The 19249-nt window shown below is 36.7% G+C and overlaps 1 protein-coding gene and 1 pseudogene across 2 annotated transcripts; both read right to left on the bottom strand.

Annotated features, from left to right (window-relative positions):
* Positions 1–1329: 1329 nt before the first annotated feature.
* Positions 1330–7394, bottom strand: LOC130939389 (serine carboxypeptidase-like 50; annotated as a pseudogene).
* A 3854-nt stretch (positions 7395–11248) lies between these two features.
* On the bottom strand, positions 11249–17385 carry LOC130941514 (uncharacterized). Of its 2 annotated transcripts, none has more exons than XM_057870049.1 (4): positions 16799–17385; positions 14246–14770; positions 13526–14095; positions 11249–12673 (listed from the first exon to the last, which is right to left on the bottom strand). In XM_057870049.1, exons 2-4 carry the CDS (start codon positions 14474–14476, stop codon positions 11513–11515), a joined length of 1962 nt encoding a protein of 653 aa, XP_057726032.1. In that variant the 5' UTR covers positions 14477–14770; positions 16799–17385; the 3' UTR covers positions 11249–11512. The 2 variants fall into 2 exon arrangements, with proteins under 2 accessions (XP_057726032.1, XP_057726031.1); XM_057870048.1 differs by having other exon boundaries at positions 16857–17385.
* Positions 17386–19249: the final 1864 nt, after the last annotated feature.

Below are 19249 nucleotides of genomic sequence, written 5' to 3'. Positions count from 1 at the left end.
TAGCTCAAACAAAATTTGTAAATCCTTTTTCTCGATTGCTACTGCAGGAGCACATTCGAGGCATGGAAGGTCGATAAAGTTTTCTCTAACATATCGGGCTTGAGGAGGTATCACCTCTTTTGATGATTGTACCTTTCTTCAAGGTCTTTCCACAGATCTGTAGGATCTTTTAATGTGGGATATTCATTTTTCAATCATACCTCAAGATGACGACGAAAGAAAATTATGGCTTTGGCTATATCCTTCTGGGATATATTATTTTCAGCCTTAATGGTATATCCAAGATCCATTGAATCAAGATGGATTTTAACATCTTGTATCCATGATAAATAATTATTTTCAGATATATCAAAAGCATTATATTCAAGATGAAAGAGATTCGCATAATAAAAATTTGTTACCTGAAGTCTTCCTAAAATTTCTTTAGAGTTTCGTGCTGATAACGTGTTGTAAAATAAATTAAAGGTATACTAAATATAAGATGTGTAAATAGAAGACTCTAATATTAATATAATTAGCTTAATAGAAATTATTCATATATTTATAATTAGTAACAAAAGAAAGAGAGAGAGAAACTATTCATAGAGAATAAAGAGAGAGAAAGATGTTTTTAGTAATATAAAGGAAGAGAGAGGATTTTGTTATTGTTGTGTATCTTCCCTTTGCCTTAGTACATGTATTTATAGGCACATAAAAGTTTACGTTTCAAACTTCTTTATTCTAAAAATTTATTTCCTTCAGCATAGAGAAAATGTGCTTCTCATAAATGGGCATCCATCATCATTTTCTATCCATGTCACAACATTAACTAGTTTATTAACTTTCCTTTTATACAAGTTCAATCAAGCAGAATAATTTTGATATTTTCAATTTGACACTGAACAAAATATGAAATTGCGTATCTAAAAATCTCTAAGAAATGTTGCAGGAAGTAGTGAACCCAATTCAGTACTTGGGAAGTTTGTAATTTTGTATGAAACGATAAATGAATTGAATATATATAGCGCTACTACATAAACGGTTACAATCCAAAGCGATCAAAGAATATGGAGCATTAACTTTGCTGCAATAAGTTGCACACATTTATAATTATATTCATGCAGTTTCTACAGATGTTGTTAAGGATGAAAATGTGATTTGTTTCAGCAAAATGACTACTATAGAAGCATAAATAATAACTAAGCCAACAAGAAATTCACTTTCAATACGTTAGTTAAATCACAAAGTTAACTTTTTTATTGGTACATAAAGAAGTGGAAGTTGTCCCTAAACCAAGAGTTGTTCAGTTCCTGCTAACGAAATTACAACACTTATGATTCAATACTTCAATCACAATGAATTTCTTGACTCATTTTCATGATGTTGCAGACTTTGAAACAAACCTTTTTCAAGGACCCAATCTTCAATCATTGCTTGAGACGTCACATGTTGATCAGAAGGTAAAAGATGCCCTGCCTCTAACACCACAACATTAGTGAGAGACTTCCATTGTTGGACATAGCCAGCAAGCTCTCCGTTCATCTTCCATATCTTCCTATCTGCATTCAAACAATCCTCAATCTCTTCCCACTTCATCGTCTTCACCCACGCCTCGACCTGAATCACTCCATCCTGAATATCATGCTGACCTTGATATAACAACACCCTAGTGTTCCTCACCAAAACCTCTACCATGTACCTCACACTCTTCATCACATCAGCATGTAACACGCGCCAACCACATCGCTGCATCCTTCAAACACAAGTGACTCATTCTTCACCCCTAAGGCCTTCTTAGCTTCCACATTGTTCAAGAATTTATCAACTACATCATCGCCATATGGCTTTTTCCTTGTGTAATCAAACAAAGTAGCTGATGCGTGAGCATCTTTCATATCTTTTCCTAGTGAATTTGCATCCAATTCGTTGAGTTTAATAAAGAATTAATTATCTTTTAGCCAATATGGATGCTACTTTGAGTCTTTTGCAATTTTATTTATTTTAGGTAGCATTCGGCTGGTTATGATGGAGTTTCTACAGCACAAGAACAAAAGGAGATGGCAGCGAGGAGCGACGCGTACGCGTGCCTAACGCGTCCACGTGATTTAAAGATATCCATGGCGACGCGTGCGCGTGACTGACGCGTACGCGTGATTTGAAGATTTGCTCAGCGACGCGTACGCGTGACCGTCGCGTCCATGTGATTCACAGAAAAGACCATCGACGCGTACGCGTGACATGCGCCACGTACAGAAAACGCAGAAAATGCTAGGGGGTGATTTCTGGGCTCCATTTTAGCACCCAAGTTAGGCACAGATCTAGTGAAGCCAAGTGGTCCCCACATTACAAGACGCGGAGTAGTTAGTTAATTCTGATTTAAATTCAAATTTGATTTTAAAATAGGAAAAGATATTATCTTAATTTTAAATATTAGATTTTTAAATTAATTAGGATTAGTTATAAAAAGGGGAGACTTCTCTTCTATTAGGTAGATTCCATTAGGGGGATTCCATTAGGGAATTCTATACAAATTTATATTCCGCATTCCATGAGCAACTAATCCTCCACTGTTAAGGTTAGGAGCTATGTCTATTTGTATGGATTGATTTTATTGCTTTTTCTATTTTAATTTATACATGGGTTTATAATTTAAGAATTGTTTTCGCTCTTTATTTTATGAATTTGGGTGGAACGGAAGTATGACCCTCTTTTTAATTGAGTTCTTGTATAACTTAGAAAAGCTCTATACTTGAACAACGGCTTGAAAACAAATTCTCCTAAATTTTAATTATCTGAATTTAACAGGATACGTGACATATAATCCTTTTATTTCTTGGGTAATTAGAGTTTTTGTGGCATATAAACTAGAAATTGATTATCACCCTCTAATTGGAATTAATTGACCAAGAAATTGACAGTTAATGAATTTTAGAGGAGACTAGGAAGGTCTAAGGAATTAGGGTCTAGTCACATACAGTTTGCCATAAATTAAATCCTACATAATTAAAATAGTTAGTAAGAAAAGTAAATCCGGAAAAATATATAACTCTGAAGCCTTAACTGCCTTCTCAATATTTTATTCCCAACTTATTTATCTGCCTATCTTTAATATTCTAAATTTATTGTTAATGCTTTTGAACTTCCAAACACTATTTTCTGTTTGTCTAACTAAGCCTATCAAACACTATTGTTGCTTAATCCATCAATCCTCGTGGGATCGACCCTTACTCACGTAAGGTATTACTTGGTACGACCCGGTGCACTTGCCGGTTAGTTTGTGGGTTGTAAAATACCGCATCAACTTTTCTGCATCAAGAAGAAGAAGAGCACCCGACGCGCAAGCATCGCTGACGCGTACGCGTCATATGCATGTGTGTGAAAAATAAAATTTGATAGAGAGATGTGTGGGAGTGGTGCAGGAATGATGCCTTTCGCACAAACAAGCCCACGCGTACGCGTACCCTACGTGTGTGTGTCATTCATGATTTTGGCACTCCACGCGTACGCGTCAGTGACGCATACGCGTGACCTTAAAAATCGACGTTTGGGCAGAGAGTTGTGCTGGTTTGGGGCTGGAAGTGTGCTAGACGCACAAAATTAACCACGCGTACGCGTCCCTGACGCCTGCGTGTCATTTGACCAAACGGCCATCCACGCGTGCGCGTGCATGACGCGAACGCGTCGTATGCCAATATTGGTTCCCTAGCCACGTGAACAGAGAGTTGTGCATACGCACGGCTGCCTTCGCGTGAATCGTGTAAAACCTCGGGCACGCAGACGCGTGCTTAACGCTTACACGTCATTAAGAAAATTCCGCGACCCACGCGTACGCGTCGCCTGCGCCGTACAACTCCACTAGTTTGCCGCCCAAGATTTAATTTTCTTTCCCCTCTCCCAATCTTAATTCTCTCTTGTTCTTTTATCCTTTTCTTTTTCTTTCATAATAATATTTGTCTCTTTCTATTTTCAGTTCTTCTTTGCTTGAGGACAAGCAAACCTTTAAGTTTGGTGTTGACGCTTCGCTTAAGGGTTTTCTGTTTATTCCTATGGCACCAAAAGAGAGGCGAATCATCTTCACGGAAGAGCACAACCTGAAGAATAAAGCGACCGCTAGGATAACTAAGGTGGTTGAGTTCCTTTCATATTTTTTATTCCTCCCCTCTTTTTCTATGTTATGTTTCGATTTTCTGCTATTTTGCGTTGTTTGTTGCATGATCCTTTATTAGTGAGAATCATAGGTCTAGTTTAGTTTTCCCTTAATTGCTTTAATTCTAGAAAGATGTCTCATGTATTACTCATTGATCTTGAATTCAAATAAAAAATACAGAAGTGATGTATTGCACGAGAAATTGAGTTAATTTTAAAAGTAGTCTTATTTACTTAAATATGGTGGTATTTTCTATAATTCTGAATGCATGACATGAACAGTGCATATTTTTTATAGTGAAGTTTATGAATGTTAAAATTGTTGGCTCTTGAAAGAATGATGAAAGAAGAGAAATGTTATTGATAATCTGAAAAATCATAAAATTAATTCTTGAAGCAAGAAAAAGTAGTGAAAAACACAAAGCTTGCGAAAAAAAATTAAATAAAAAAAAAGCAAGCAGAAAAAGCCAATAACCCTTTAAATTAAAAGGCAAAGAGTAAAAAGGATCCAAGGCTTTGAGCATTAATGGATAAGAGGGCCCAAAGGAATAAAATCCTGGCCTAAGCGGCTAAATTAAGCTGTCCTTAACCATGTGCTTGTGGCGTGAAGGTGTCAAGTGAAAAGCTTGAGACTGAGCGGTTAAAGTCGTAATCCAAAGCAAAAAGAGTGTGCTTAAGAACTCTGGGCACCTCTAACTGGGGACTCTAGCAAAGCTGAGTCACAATCTGCAAAGGTTCACCCAGTTATGTGTCTGTGGCATTTATGTATCCGGTAGTAATACTGGAAAACAAAATGCTTAGGGTCACGGCCAAGACTCATAAAGTAGCTGTGTTCAAGAATCAACATACTAAACTAGGAGAATCAATAACACTATTTGAATTCTAAGTTCCTATGGATGCCAATCATTCTGAACTTCAAAGGATAAAGTGAAATGCCAAAACTATTCAGGATTGCAGTTGTAAACCCCACTATAAGAAGAGACATGGGGTTAATCGAACTCTCATTCTCATGCAAATTCACATCCTAAGCTTATATTAGTTTTGGTTGCTTGAAGACAAGCAATAGTTTAAGTTTGGTGTTGTGATGCGTGAGCATCTTTCCTATCTTTTCCTAGTGAATTTGCATCTAATTTGTTGAGTTTAATAAAGAATTAATTATCTTTTAGCCAATATGGATGCTACTTTGAGTCTTTTGCAATTTCATTTATTTTAGGTAGCATTCGGCTGGATATGATGGAGTTTTTGCAGCACAAGAACAAAAGGAGATGGCAGCGAGGAGCGACGCGTACGCGTGCCTGACGCGTGCGCCTGATTTGGAGATATCCATGGCGACGCATGCGCGTGATTTGAAGATTTGCTCAGCGACGCGTACGCGTGACCGACGCGTCCGCGTGACTCGCAGAAAAGACCATCGACGCGTACGCGTGACTGACGCGTAGGCGTGACATGCGCCACGTGCAGAAAACACAGAAAATGCTGGGGGGTGATTTCTGGGCCCCATTTTAGCACCCAAGTTAGGCGCGGATCCAGTGAAGCTAAGTGGTCCCCACGTTACAAGACGCGGAGTAGTTAGTTAATTCTGCTTTAAATTCAAATTTAATTTTAAAATAGGAAAAGATATTATCTTAATTTTAAATATTAGATTTTTAAATTAATTAGGATTAGTTATAAAAAGGGGGGACTTCTCTTCTATTAGGTAGATTCCATTAGGGGATTCCATTAGGGAATTCTATACAAATTTACATTCCGCATTCCATGAGCAACTAATCCTCCACTGTTAAGGTTAGGAGCTCTGTCTATTTGTATGAATTGATTTTATTTATTTTTCTATTTTAATTTATGCATGGATTTATAATTTAAGAATTGTTTTTTCTCTTTATTTTATGAATTTGGGTGGAACGGAAGTATGACCTTCTTTCTAATTAAGTTCTTGTAATAACTTGGAAAAGCTCTATACTTGAACAACAGCTTGAAAACAAATTCTTCTAAATTTTAATTATCTGAATTTAACAGGATACGTGACATATAATCCTTTTATTTCTTGGGTAATTAGAGTTTTTGTGGTATATAAACTAGAAATTGATTATCACCCTCTAATTAGAATTAATTGACCAAGGAATTGGCAGTTAATAAATTTTAGAGGAGACTAGGAAGGTCTAAGGAATTAGGGTCTAGTCACATATAGTTTGCCATAAATTAAATCCAACAATAATTAAAATAGTTAGTAAGAAAAGTAAATCCGGAAAAATAGATAACTCTGAAGCCTTAACTGCCTTCTCAATATTTTATTCCCAACTTATTTATCTACCTATCTTTAATATTCTAAATTTATTGTTAATGCTTTTGAACTTCCAAACACTATTTTCTGTTTGTCTAACTAAGCCTATCAAACACTATTGTTGCTTAATCCATCAATCCTCATGGGATCGACCCTTACTCACGTAAGGTATTACTTGGTATGACGCGGTGCACTTGCCGGTTAGTTTGTGGGTTGTAAAATACTACATCAGTAGCCAACCCTGTTACATTCCTCAATTTTCGCAAAACCACATTCCTTGCATCGGTTGCAGTGCTCCAATTCCCAACCTGCACTAACCTAACCATTTCCAATTGATCCTTCTCCAACTCATTCCTCTGCCTTTCATTGATCAAACCAATATAATAAGCATTAACAGCATGTGTAACCACTTGTGTAACAGCGTCAGTAACCCATCTCCAATAGCCAAACCAGTCAAATTCACTCTCTTAGAACCGCACAGATGCGAATTCTCCTTCAATATATAGTATCCAATAGCAGGAACATACTTTCCAGCATAACTTTCACCAGTAATATAAATAGGACGGTTCTTGAAAACAGGATCATGCTCAACAAACCTTGTTATAGCAACAAAGAGATGCTTTGCAACACCATTTTGATCAGTTGGGATTTCTTGTGGTGTTGCTGCTACGCTGAATCCAGAACCAATGGGGTTATCACGAAATAGGAGGCCATAAGGTGAAGTGTAAGGGGTGATTCATCAGTGAGAGTTCATGGTCCAAACTCATAGAAGTTGCCAATCATGGAGGAGCATCCGGGGCCACCTTAGAGCAAAATGAGAAGTGGGGTTTGGGAGAGAGGTAAAGTTGAGTTATGAGCTTCATAGAAAGCATAGAAGATAGCAGAGGAAGATGTGGTACTTAGTAGGAAGAGCTGCTTTTGGAATTGGATTGTTTGGATTTGAAGAAGTTGAATGTGAGACTAAGGAGTAGAAAGGGGTAGTTGACTCCATTTGCTTTGTGCTCTTGACTCTACAACTGTGTAGAAAGATAAGTGTGAGGCTATTTGTTTGACTTTTTTAGAGATGGATCTGCATCTGCTCCTAAATTATCTATTTATGTGTCAGAATCAGATGCAATTATGTAAAATAATCTTTGTTTTATGTCTTTCAACCTGCTTTATCTGTTAGTAGTGTTCAGTCTGATATTCTTTCTCAAAACAAATCATCAATTAGCAACGTGCAATAAACATGTAACAATATAAAAGTTAAATTAACCTTAACACATAAATATTTTTCAAGTTTAAAAGTAACCTATGTTAACGTAGAAAAGGGAGAAATTGAAGTAAAAAATAAAAATCATCATTTTGCCAAATATAAAATAAGGCTAGGGTTCCCAGCACCACCCACACCAACAGGTATTCATTCCTCTCGATTTTTTTTAATATGAAACCCTAAACCCTATCACTCCCACTGAATCATCCTCCTCTGCCCTCCGACCTCCAACCTCCCGCCGTCGCGTCCTCCGCCGCTGAAGCACCGCCCTCGCTCCTCGTGTGCTCCGCTACTGGCGCATCACGCGTCCACTGCCTGCTTCACCTCGCGTCTTCTCTGCCATCCTCGCTTCGCGTCTTCTTCGCCGTCGTCTCTTCACGTCCTCGCTGACTTCGAATTCTCGCTGTCACCGCGTCTATGAAGCTTCTCCGCCGATAATTATGGTAAATTGAAGATTGTGATAATGCAAGTTTTTTATCAATTCCTTAGTATGCTGAATTTTCAGTTTGGAAGTAGCTGACATCAGAGCTCAGTTTTCTCAGTAAACATTATTCAAAATCTGACTTGTACTTAGTATTGTACTTGGTACTTATCAGAAGTTTGTAACGAAGTAGCTTAAGTATACAGATCAAAGTTCTAAGGTTGTGAGTTACAGAGATGTGTGGCTAGGTACACAGAACATGGCAGCATATTTTCCTATACAAACTATCAGAAAGAAAAGCTTGATACATTAGTTAGGTCTAACCTTAAAGGGATTGGCAATAACAATACAATGGTAAAACACTAGGACAGCATGAAACATATGCCTGAAGACAACAGTAGTGAGATAACAGATAATATGTTGTTCATAGTGAGATTCCTCAAGCACTTAGACTTCTGATTATTAATTCCTTAGATTTTTTTCCAGTGTAGTAAAATGTGGTTATATATAGACTCATAGGCTGTAAGGATCAAGGCTGTTTTATATCTCTGCCTAATATCTTTCAACACTTCTTGTTATCCCCCAACCAGGTTTCCTTTCTCTCTGTTTTCTTCTTGCGGGCTTTTGCATCTTCTTGTTAGGACACTAGAATGATCGTCATGGGGATTCATCGTTCAGTTTAATTATTGGATCTTCACTTCATACTATCTGATTCAATTATTCTCCTACTCAACAAACCTCAATCATTCTCGTACTTAATTGGTATTCTCTCTCTATTTTATTTTATTTAGTTACCTACCCTTTCTTTTCCTTGTGCAAGAAGATATTACATCCTTTGGCTTATAGTTTATGGGTGGTTGGTTATGTTCTTTCCTAGCAAAGCTTGATTCTTTTCGACTTGCTAGTTATTACAATTTCTGTTCAAGAACAGAATTTAAAAGAAAAAAGAAAATTAATGTTTTTGTTTCGTTGGTTTTCCACTATGGTTACTTTTCATTCTTGATTTGGTTTTGGATTTGTGGAACTTAATTTGATTGCACACATTTTCATCTGGACTAAGTTCTAGACATTAGAAGTTATATAAAGTGAAATCTTTTTGTTGTGGGGCTGGTTAATCCAGGCCTCAGCCAATTTATGTATAATGTTGTTAATTGTGACAGTTGGGATATTCAATGAATCAATGTGGAGCTGGTCTAGTCATAGTGGTCTAATTGATATTCCATGATTATATATATATATATATATATATATATATATATATGCTTGAACTGAACAAATGGCATACATATAAGTGTTAGTGGGAAATCATTGTAGAAACTTGTTAGTCATCTAGTTTTACTTCCTTAACAGTGATGCTGAAGCTTTCCTTGTCGATTGCTACTGTGCGGAGAAGTAGGTGGAGAATTAATATTGAGGCCATTAACTTATTCAATGGAGAGAGCTTGTGCATTAGAATAAAGACGAATTAGTATTATTATATTCTGAATGCAGAAACTTGAAAACGGGAGCAAGAAATAGATGCTTCAACACATAATGGGGCCGTCTGTTAAGTATTATTTAACCTCCCACTTAGTTATTCACCAAGCTCAGTAAAAATGCAATCTTTTGGTGGAAATTGCTTGAGATATCATAACTACTTCAGTAGGAACAACTCGATCCAAAATTTATTCTCTTTCCCAAGCTCATTTCTTCAGAAGTTCCCTGAGCTCATGTTCAAGGGCCTCATCTGTCAGAGACCACAAAAGATGTGTCTTTTTCATGATACCCAGAAATTTGAACCCCTTTTGTTTCAAATCACTGCTGGCCACGATAAATTTCCTATAATATTTGCACCTATTTGCGTCAATTATCATTGCTATTCAACCAGGGCTCCCTCAAGGTCTTATAGAAAAAGGGTTCGCAAGAGGTTGTTGAATTCCTTCAAGGTCTTATGTATGAATCAGCATATATAAATATACATGGCGAATGATAGAGGGATTGATTTTTGGTATTTATTGAGCATTTTTATAAACAAAACAATCGAGTTTAGTTTGGATCAATAATGAATTTATCCGAAGTCTTATATTTAGATTTCAGTGTCTCTAACGAATCTTATTTATTGTATTTGTTTAGTCTCTATTACTCTCTAATGAAAATTCTTAAATGGGATGACAAAAGATACACAGGATATAATATTGAGAGAAAAATTGAGATAAAAAACTTGATGGAGATTATTAAGTCATGGGATTCGGCTAAATTAGTTATTGCTAAAATGGCTGATTTTGTCGACATGGATTGTATTGATGATAATATTTTACTTCATCTGATTGTGGTAGGTTAGTAACTTATGATTGTCTGAGTTTGTTAGTAAAATTAAAGTGTGTTTAGAAGGTTAATTGAACTCGGTTGGTTTTTATAGTCTTTATCAAATTTATAATTAAGTCTATATATATATATTTTTAATTAGGTTTTTATATTGTGTTTATTTTATAATTAGGTCATTTTTAGTATAATAAGTGAATTAAGAGTTAACTAAATAGTTTTCTGCAAATTAAAGGTATCTAGTATTACAATAAAAAATTTAATTAGATCTTTGATCACATAATTTTTAGAAAAAATATTTTGTTAATTTTATTATTTTTGACATAAAAAGAATCTAATTACAAAGTTAAAAGTAGTGTAAAGATTCAATTGAAAAAAAAATATAGAGATTTAATTAAAAATTTGATGAAACTATAAAGACTAACAAGTTGGCAACCAGTCAACAACATGTAAGGACAGATTTTATTGTGAGGCCAACTCTTCCTTCTCAATGACATTGAGCTACCAATTCAATTTGCTAATAATACATAATAATATTTAATATTATAAAATATGAAAGACTAAATATTATTTTTGAATAAAAATAATTTACCTTTTATAAATTTAACTAAATATTGGTCAAGTTAAGAGGATTAAGATGCAAATTAAATTCAAATTGAAAGTTTAAATCCACAAATAAAAATAAAGTGGAGCTTAAATCTTATCCTATCCTATCAATTATCACCCCTAAATAGATGTTAGTAGCTTTGTCCTAAAATGAAATACTAGAAGAATAACTATTCTGCAAGTACATAACTGTGTTACCACAAAAAAAAAAAAAAAAAAAAAACAAGGAACAAAATGATTGAAATAAACTGTGATACTCCATAAACTTTGATTGAAATATCTACTGCAGCTACAAGAATGACAAACTCCAGATCCCACAAGAAAATTGCTTGAGTTAACTTCATATTCCAAACTTCAATTCACATGCAAAATCAATCAGGATCTGGTTTGTCGAGAAAAAGGCAAAGACTCTGTTCCATGCGCCTCACTTGGGTCGAAAAGTGAAAGACTTGTCAGAGAAAGTCCAGGGTTCCAACCTCATAGAGGTTGCTAAGCATAGAAGAGCAGCTAGGGCTGCCTTGGATCTGGTTTAAGAGGCCATATTATCCTGAGGTTGAAGTGCTTGTAATTGAGTCTCAACCGGTGGCTCTGGTTCGTATCCGAAATCAGGTTTAGAGGCCTCTTCTGTTTCAGGTTTTGATTCTGAAACCAAATCTTGATCTCGCTCTTGTTGCTGCTGACCATCTGGTTGTTGCTTCTGCTGCAAACTTTGATTATCGTCCTCAATTGGATTATCTAAGTTAACCAGACCTTCAGCATGATCTTGTGATTGTAACTGCTCCTCACATTGGTTTGTGTTTGTGTCTAGCCTTATTTTCCGAGGCCTCCCTCTCCCCCTACCACTCCCCTTGCCTCTACCTCGACCTGCACCATCACCTCCGCCTCCGCTGATGCCTCTACCTCTACCCCTACCCCTACCCCTACCCCTACCCATAGAGTTCTGCTGATCTTGATTATCTTTCTGTAACTGCTTATCTTGATCATCCGTTTGCAGTTGCTGCTCAGAATGGTTTGCATCTTGATCTACTTTACGAGGCCTTCCCGGACCACGACCAAGACCACGACCTCGACCTTGACCTCGACCTCGACCTCGACCTAGACCACTACCTCTGCCTCTGCCACGACTATACTCCCTTGGGTTGTTTGCATCAGTCTCTAACTTACGGGGCCTTCCTCTGGGACGCTTAGCTAGACGATCCTCAGCATTCCCAGACATCGGATTCTCATATCCTTGATTTAAATGCAGCGGCTGATCATTATGAACATTCTCAGGAGCTAACATAGCTTTGTTTTTAAACATTGTTGGTTCCTTGTGCCTTCCTTGACCTGCAACTTGAACTTGAGGAGATGACTGCCACTGCTTCTCAATAATATTTACCTTAGGCGTTTGTCCATCAAGAATAAGGTCACGTAACGGTAAAAAGGACTCCTCCTGATCGTCTGCAACTGGCTTAGGTTTCAGGTGCCTCCCTCTGCATTGGCGCTTTGGAGAATGCTTCTCAGGATCACCAGATACTGAGTTCCCATCTTGCTTTTGTTCAGGAACATCCAAAGAAGACATCTGTTGTTTCAATTGTCCCTCTGACAGTACACATTCTGAACCCGAAAGATCAAGTGGCTTCTGGGAATCAATAACATTCAGCACAGTTGGGAGGGATGAACAAATTGTTTTCGGGTGCACTATGGAGTACTGTTGGCAACAAATTTTAAAAGCATATCATCATGCCCGGCAACAAATTTTAAAAGCATATCATCATGCTCATAGTTACATGGAACAAAAAATAAGCATAAGATTATATTTCTCTGAATAATTTAAGGAACAAAGGATGATGGTCAGTAAGGCAAAAAAATTAGAATACAACAAATTCCTATCATGAAACTTTGAAAAGAAATAACGAATCAATGAAGAAACATGTTTCAGAGGACTTTTAAATGTGTAGAAATTAAATCTTTTATATTGAACTATTAAAGGAAAGGTAATGATAACATGAGTGCTAGGCATATGATAAATTAGTTTTTTTTGTCATGGTGAACAAACTGATAGTTTCTTTCTAATATTGATAAGGAAAGGACAAGGGTTGTCACCAAATGACCCAGGGTAGGATTAAATTAGCCTCTCGCGAATATGCAAGGTAAAGCTTCCTAATACAGATCTACATAGTGGATCCAACCCTTCCAAGAACTCTGGCAGAGTGGAAAGTTTATAGCACTAAGCTTCCCTTTATTGAAAACAGAAAGAAAGGCACAAATATATACGAAAGAAAATGCCAATTGTTCCCCAATACTATCCTGTATAGGAAAGCTTCAAATGTCATCAAATTAACTCCAAGTACACATTATTAAATCATTTGACTTTTCTAGATTAAATGGAAGCATAGCAAATCCCAATATTGTAGCAGGGTAAGATATGACACTTATTTTATAAAAAGCTTTCCTAAAACTCTCTAATAAAAGGGCACTAACAACTAACAGCTCCACCACATGAATGATAACTATCAAGTACCAACAGCAGATGCCAAAAATTATATAAACACCATAATACCTGATCCTGTAACTCCTGTGCTAGAGGCCCTGCTTCAACATATTGTTCTACAACTCCAGCCCCTTGTGGTTTATTCTGCTCTCCAACCCTTTCAGCTGACTGGTCAAGTGCTTCTTCCCCCTTCTCTTCTGTCCATTTCACCACACTAATTGGCTCATCAGTCCTAACATCACCTAAATCATAAACCTGATGTTGTGCCTCATCTCTTCCCTCTTTAGGCTTATCACTCTTCTCAACCTCTTCACAGATTTTTACTCTTTTCTGCTTTCGCTCTCCACCTCCATCCATGCTATGCTGACTTCTCTTCTTTCCTCTCTTCTTCCTCTTACTCTTACATTCCTGTCTCCCCTTCCGATCACCATCTATTCCATCACCATCAGCCTGTAGAACATATCTACCACCCTCATTACACACAATCTCCTCATCCTGGCAAAGCTTCTCTAATTGAATACCCAAAATCTTCTTATGTGCCCATGGCAAATCCTCATACTCCTTTACAATGAAATTAGAAATTTCTTCTTCAGTGGACCCTTTATTCTCATTTAGCTCCGATATTGCCCTATGTATCATCTAAAATAGGCACATAACGGGGCGCAAAATTAAAATCGAAAGAAGAATAATATATTCATTATGATCATTTGAATTCCAAAGAAAATAAGACACTCAATAAGCAAAATAAAAAGATTGAAAATTTGGAGAAAAGTAGGGGAAAGGAGCTACCAATGCATAAGGAGGGTGCGTGGGGGTGTGGAAAGAAGGAAACATCTTCTTGAGACGCTGCTGAATGAGGGAGGAAACATGGCGTGTTTCGAGGGAGAAGGAGGGGTTGGATTCGGCGAGCTGAGACAAGAGAGAGTCTTTGAGTTTAGCAATGATGCGGTTTCTTCTAGAATGTTCGTCATCGTTGGGAAGAGGTTGAGGAGGAGAATGAGGTTTCTCTTCTTCGTCCATGATTGGTGCCAACCATCAAGGGACTTTGAATATTTGTGTGTAAAGTGCCACAGAAGTGGCAAGCAGGGGCGAATAGAGGCCGAAGAGCGAACAGAGGCGGCGAACTACCGAACGACCGGAGGCGACGGCGAGAGTGACCGAGTGGAGGGGTGGAGGCTGGTGTTGGCGTTGGCGTTGTGATGAGTGAGTGTAGCAGTGAACTCCTTAGAGAGTGAGACTGAGACCGAGAGTGATGAGGGTTCAGGGTTGTCAAGGTGTTTCTTGCAATGGCTTGTCAAGGTTGCTTTTTCTTCCCTGGGTATTAATTCATTTAATTTGATGACATTAAAAAACAGCAACAAATAATCAAAAAATCGATCAACAAAAATTCAAAACAGCAGACTCAGAAATTAAAAAACAGCAGCAGCATAACAAAGCCATTCATCAATAATTTCAACAATGATTTTGAAATCAGGAATCAGAAATCAGACATCATAAATCATAACAAAGTCATTTTCATCAATAATTTCAAGTTTTCAACAATGATATTGAAATCAGAAATCAGAAATCATAACAGCCATTTTCATCAATAATTTCATAAATCAGCAACAAAAATTAAAAAGCAGCAACAAATAATCACCATAAAAAACAGCAACAGCAGCGTAACAACACAAAATCAATGATTTCACATTCAGAAATCAAGAACAATTAGCAACAAAAATTAAAAAATAGCAGCAGCAGCATAACAACACAAAATCAATGATTTCACATTCAGAAATCAAGAACAATCAGCAACAAAAACTAAAAAACAGCAGCAGCAGCAGCATACCAACACAAAATCAATCATTTCACATTCACAAATCACCAAGGTCCTGAGAACCGGACCGGTCATCGAATCACTCTAACTACTAGTTTACTGGTCCAACTGGTTCAACCGTGGTCCAACCGGTTCAACCGTGGTCCAACCAGACAAACCATTTTACAATAAGATAACAAGTAAATTATAAACAAAAACTCTAAAACATAATTATAGTTTAATTTAAGATAAATCTTAAACGTCTTCTAAATTTAAAGCACTAAATAATTTCAGCATAATTTCAAAAACTAACAATTAGCAGTAGCAATGAGCATAATTTCAGAATAATTTCAACAAAGATTAATAAACTTTTTTCAAAGATTAACAATGAACACTTGGGCAGTAGCAATGAGCATAATTCAGCATAATTTCAACAAAAATTAGTAAACTTTTCTAAAGATTAACAATGAACACTTGCGCAGTAGCAATGAGCATAATTTCAGCATAATTTTAACAAAGATTAATAAACTTTCAAAGATTAACAATGAGGAGTAGCAATAAGCATAATTTCAGCTAAATTATTTTCAATTTTCAGCACAGCACAAAAAAAAAGCAACAAAACAGAGTCCAACACAACACAACACAACACAGTAGCAATGAGCAGAGCTAACCAAGTAATCACTGAACAATTCAATCTTAACAACAACACTAGCAGCATTAGAATCCTAAATCGACGAACAAACAAAGACGGACAATAAACACAACACTGAACAATTAGATAAAAAAATACATCTGAACAACAAGAACAGTTCAATAATTACTGTAAAACAAAATAATCTAAATTATTTCATGACAGAGAAATCTAAGAAAATCATTACTCATAACAAGAACGGCTCAATAATGTTCATTACTCATCATCGGCAATAAAAATCAGTCTGCAAACAAACATGAAAAGTAGCAGTATGAAAAGTAGCAGCACAGCAAAAACAAACAGCACTATAAAAAAAATAGCAACAATCAAGAACAATAAGAACAAACACAGCAGTGAACAAACATCAACAATCAGAAGTTCAGAACCATCAAAAACAAACAGCAGCAATCAGCAACAACAGTAAACACAACACTGAATAATTAAATAAAAAAATACAACATTTGAACAACAAGAACAGTAAACAAACACAGCAGTGAACAAACATCAACAATCAGAAGTTCAGAACCATCAAGAACAAACAGCAACAATCAACAACGACAATAAACACAACACTGAATAATTAAATAAAAAAATACAACATTTGAACCACAAGAACAGTTCCACAATTACTGAAAAACAAAATAATCTAAATTACTCATAACAGAGAAACCTAAGATAATCATTACTCATAACAAGATCAGTTCAATAATGTTCATTGCTCATCATTAGTAATAAAACTCATTCTGCAATTAAATCATTGATCATGAACGAACAAACTAAAATATATTGATTCAAAAAACCTAAGAAGACTCAAAACAGAGATACGCAAGAAATTACTCATAAAAAAATAACGAACAAACAGAGATTCAGGATTTCAGAGCAGCGATTGAGGGAGAAGGAGCAAGAACGCCGACCACGAGCAGCAGAAGGACGGAGGACGGGCGACCACCGAATTGGAGCTGCGACGAGACGCGAAAAAGCTTCCGAAAGAGCAGAGTGGTTGGAGGCTACGGCAGACTGGACGGTGAAGGACAACCGAACGACGGTGAGATGGCGGTGGTGAGCTGAATGGCGGCGGCGATAAAGGCTGGCTAGTGGCTAGGGCTTGTGTCACCTCTTCTTACGGCGGTAGCGAACTCCTTGCGGCGGTGGTGGAGACTAGGGTTTCTCTTTGGTTGAGGTTGAGTGAGGGAAAGAGAGGAGAAGGGGCTTGGGGCAGTTCTGCTAGTGGGTTTCTCTTACGGCGAGAAGATGCAGACGACGGCGAGGAGAAGACGAAGTCGACGGATGGACCGAGCTCGCGGAAGAAGAGAACAGGGGTTGGAGACTTGGGGGAGTGGCTACACGGACGGACGGCGGCGTGGCTCGACGGATGGGCGGCGAAGTGGCTCGAAGAGAGGCTCAGTGTGTGTTTGGATTTACCTTGGCTAAATTAAAAATATTGTTTAGCAATTTTTATTAAAATTAATTTTTTGTTGTAAAATAACTAAATAAATAAATAAGAAAGAGGTAACAAATATAAAATATAAAATATAATTAAATAATTCTAGTAGTAATATCCACCACAATTACTATTTCAATATAAAAGAGATGATACATATATATATTAAATATATATTTTACTAATATATATAGTAACATGAAAGAAAGAAAGAAGAAAATTTTATATTGCAACATGAAAGAAAGAAAGAAGAAAAAATTTATATGTAAACAATATAAATAGAGAGAGAGAATTGTTATTAGCAATATAAGAAAGAGAAGATTTTTATTGCTCTTGTGTTCTCCTCTTTGCCTCAGCACATGTATTTATAGGCATACAAAGTTTACATTTCAAACTTCATTTATTTCTTTCAACATAGGGAAAATGTGCCCTCATAAATGGGCATCCATCACCCTTATCCATCCTCGTCATAACACTCCCCCTTGGATGACCATTTAGGATTATTGCCTCGTTAAAACCTTACTAAAGAAAACCCAATGGGAAAAAAACTTTAGTGAAGGAAAAAGAGTACAATATCCTTTGTGATGGGGACTGCCTCATTAAAAACCTTGTCAAGAAAAACCCAGTGGGAAAAAACCTGACTAAGGAAAAAAGAGTACAGTCTCCCCCTCTTTCCGACATCATTAATGTCATGAAATCGGCGCATCCCAATCTCATGTACCAATCTTTCAAAAGAGGATTTTGGGAGTGACTTTGTGAACAAATCTGCCAGATTGTCACTTGAGCGGATCTGTTGGACATCAATTGTCCCTTAATTTTGAAGATCATAAGTGAAGAAGAATTTGGGAGAAATATGCTTTGTTCTATCACCTTTGATATATCCGCATTTAAGTTGAGCAATACATGCTGTATTATTTTCAAACAGGACAGTTGGAGCTATCTTCTGATCAATCAGTCCACATGATGACATAATATATTGAATCAAACTCCTCAGCCAAAAACACTCGCGACTAGCTTCATGAATCGCCAGTATTTCAGCATGATTAGAGGATGTTGCAGCAATTGTCTGTTTCGTGGACCTCCAAGATATAGCTGTACCACCATATGTGAACAGGTATCCTGTTTGAGATCTCCCTTTATGTGGATCAGACAGGTATCCGGCATCTGCATAGCCAACTAATTGTGACTTGGATCCATAGGGATAAAACAATCCCATATCAACCGTTCCATGGAGATATCGAAAATTTTGTTTGATTCCACTCCAATGTCTTCTGGTTGGAGAGGAACTATATCTTGCTAGTAAATTCACTGCGAATGATATGTCAGGTCGCGTATTATTAGCAAGATACATTAGCGCTCCAATGGCACTAAGATATGGTACTTCAGGACCAATGATATCTTCATTCTCTTCTTTAGGACGGAATTGATCCTTTTTCACATCTAAAGATCTTACAATCATTGGGGTACTTAATGGATGTGACTTATCCATATAAAATCTCTTCAAGATCTTTTCTGTGTATGTTGTTTGGTGAACAAAGATCCCAATTTTTATATGCTCGATCTGCAGGCCGAGACAAAACTTAGTCTTTCCAAGATCTTTCATCTCAAACTCTTCTTTTAGAGTTTTTATAATTGTTGGAATCTCTTCAGGAGTCCCAATGATATTTAAATCATCAACGTACACAGCAACTATAATGAACCCGAATGTAGTTTTCTTTATGAAAACACATGGGCAGATATCATCATTCTTGAATCCGTTTTTGGCCAGATACTCAGTAAAACGATTATACCACATTCGTCCAGATTGCTTTAGACCATATAAAGATCTTTGCAATTTGACTGAGTATAATCCTTGCGAATATTCAC

The sequence above is a fragment of the Arachis stenosperma genome, chromosome 7 (assembly GCF_014773155.1).
Source record: "Arachis stenosperma cultivar V10309 chromosome 7, arast.V10309.gnm1.PFL2, whole genome shotgun sequence".
NCBI lineage: Eukaryota > Viridiplantae > Streptophyta > Magnoliopsida > Fabales > Fabaceae > Arachis > Arachis stenosperma.
Note: the sequence above shows the minus strand (reverse complement) of the source record. Positions and strands in the feature narration are given on the sequence as shown.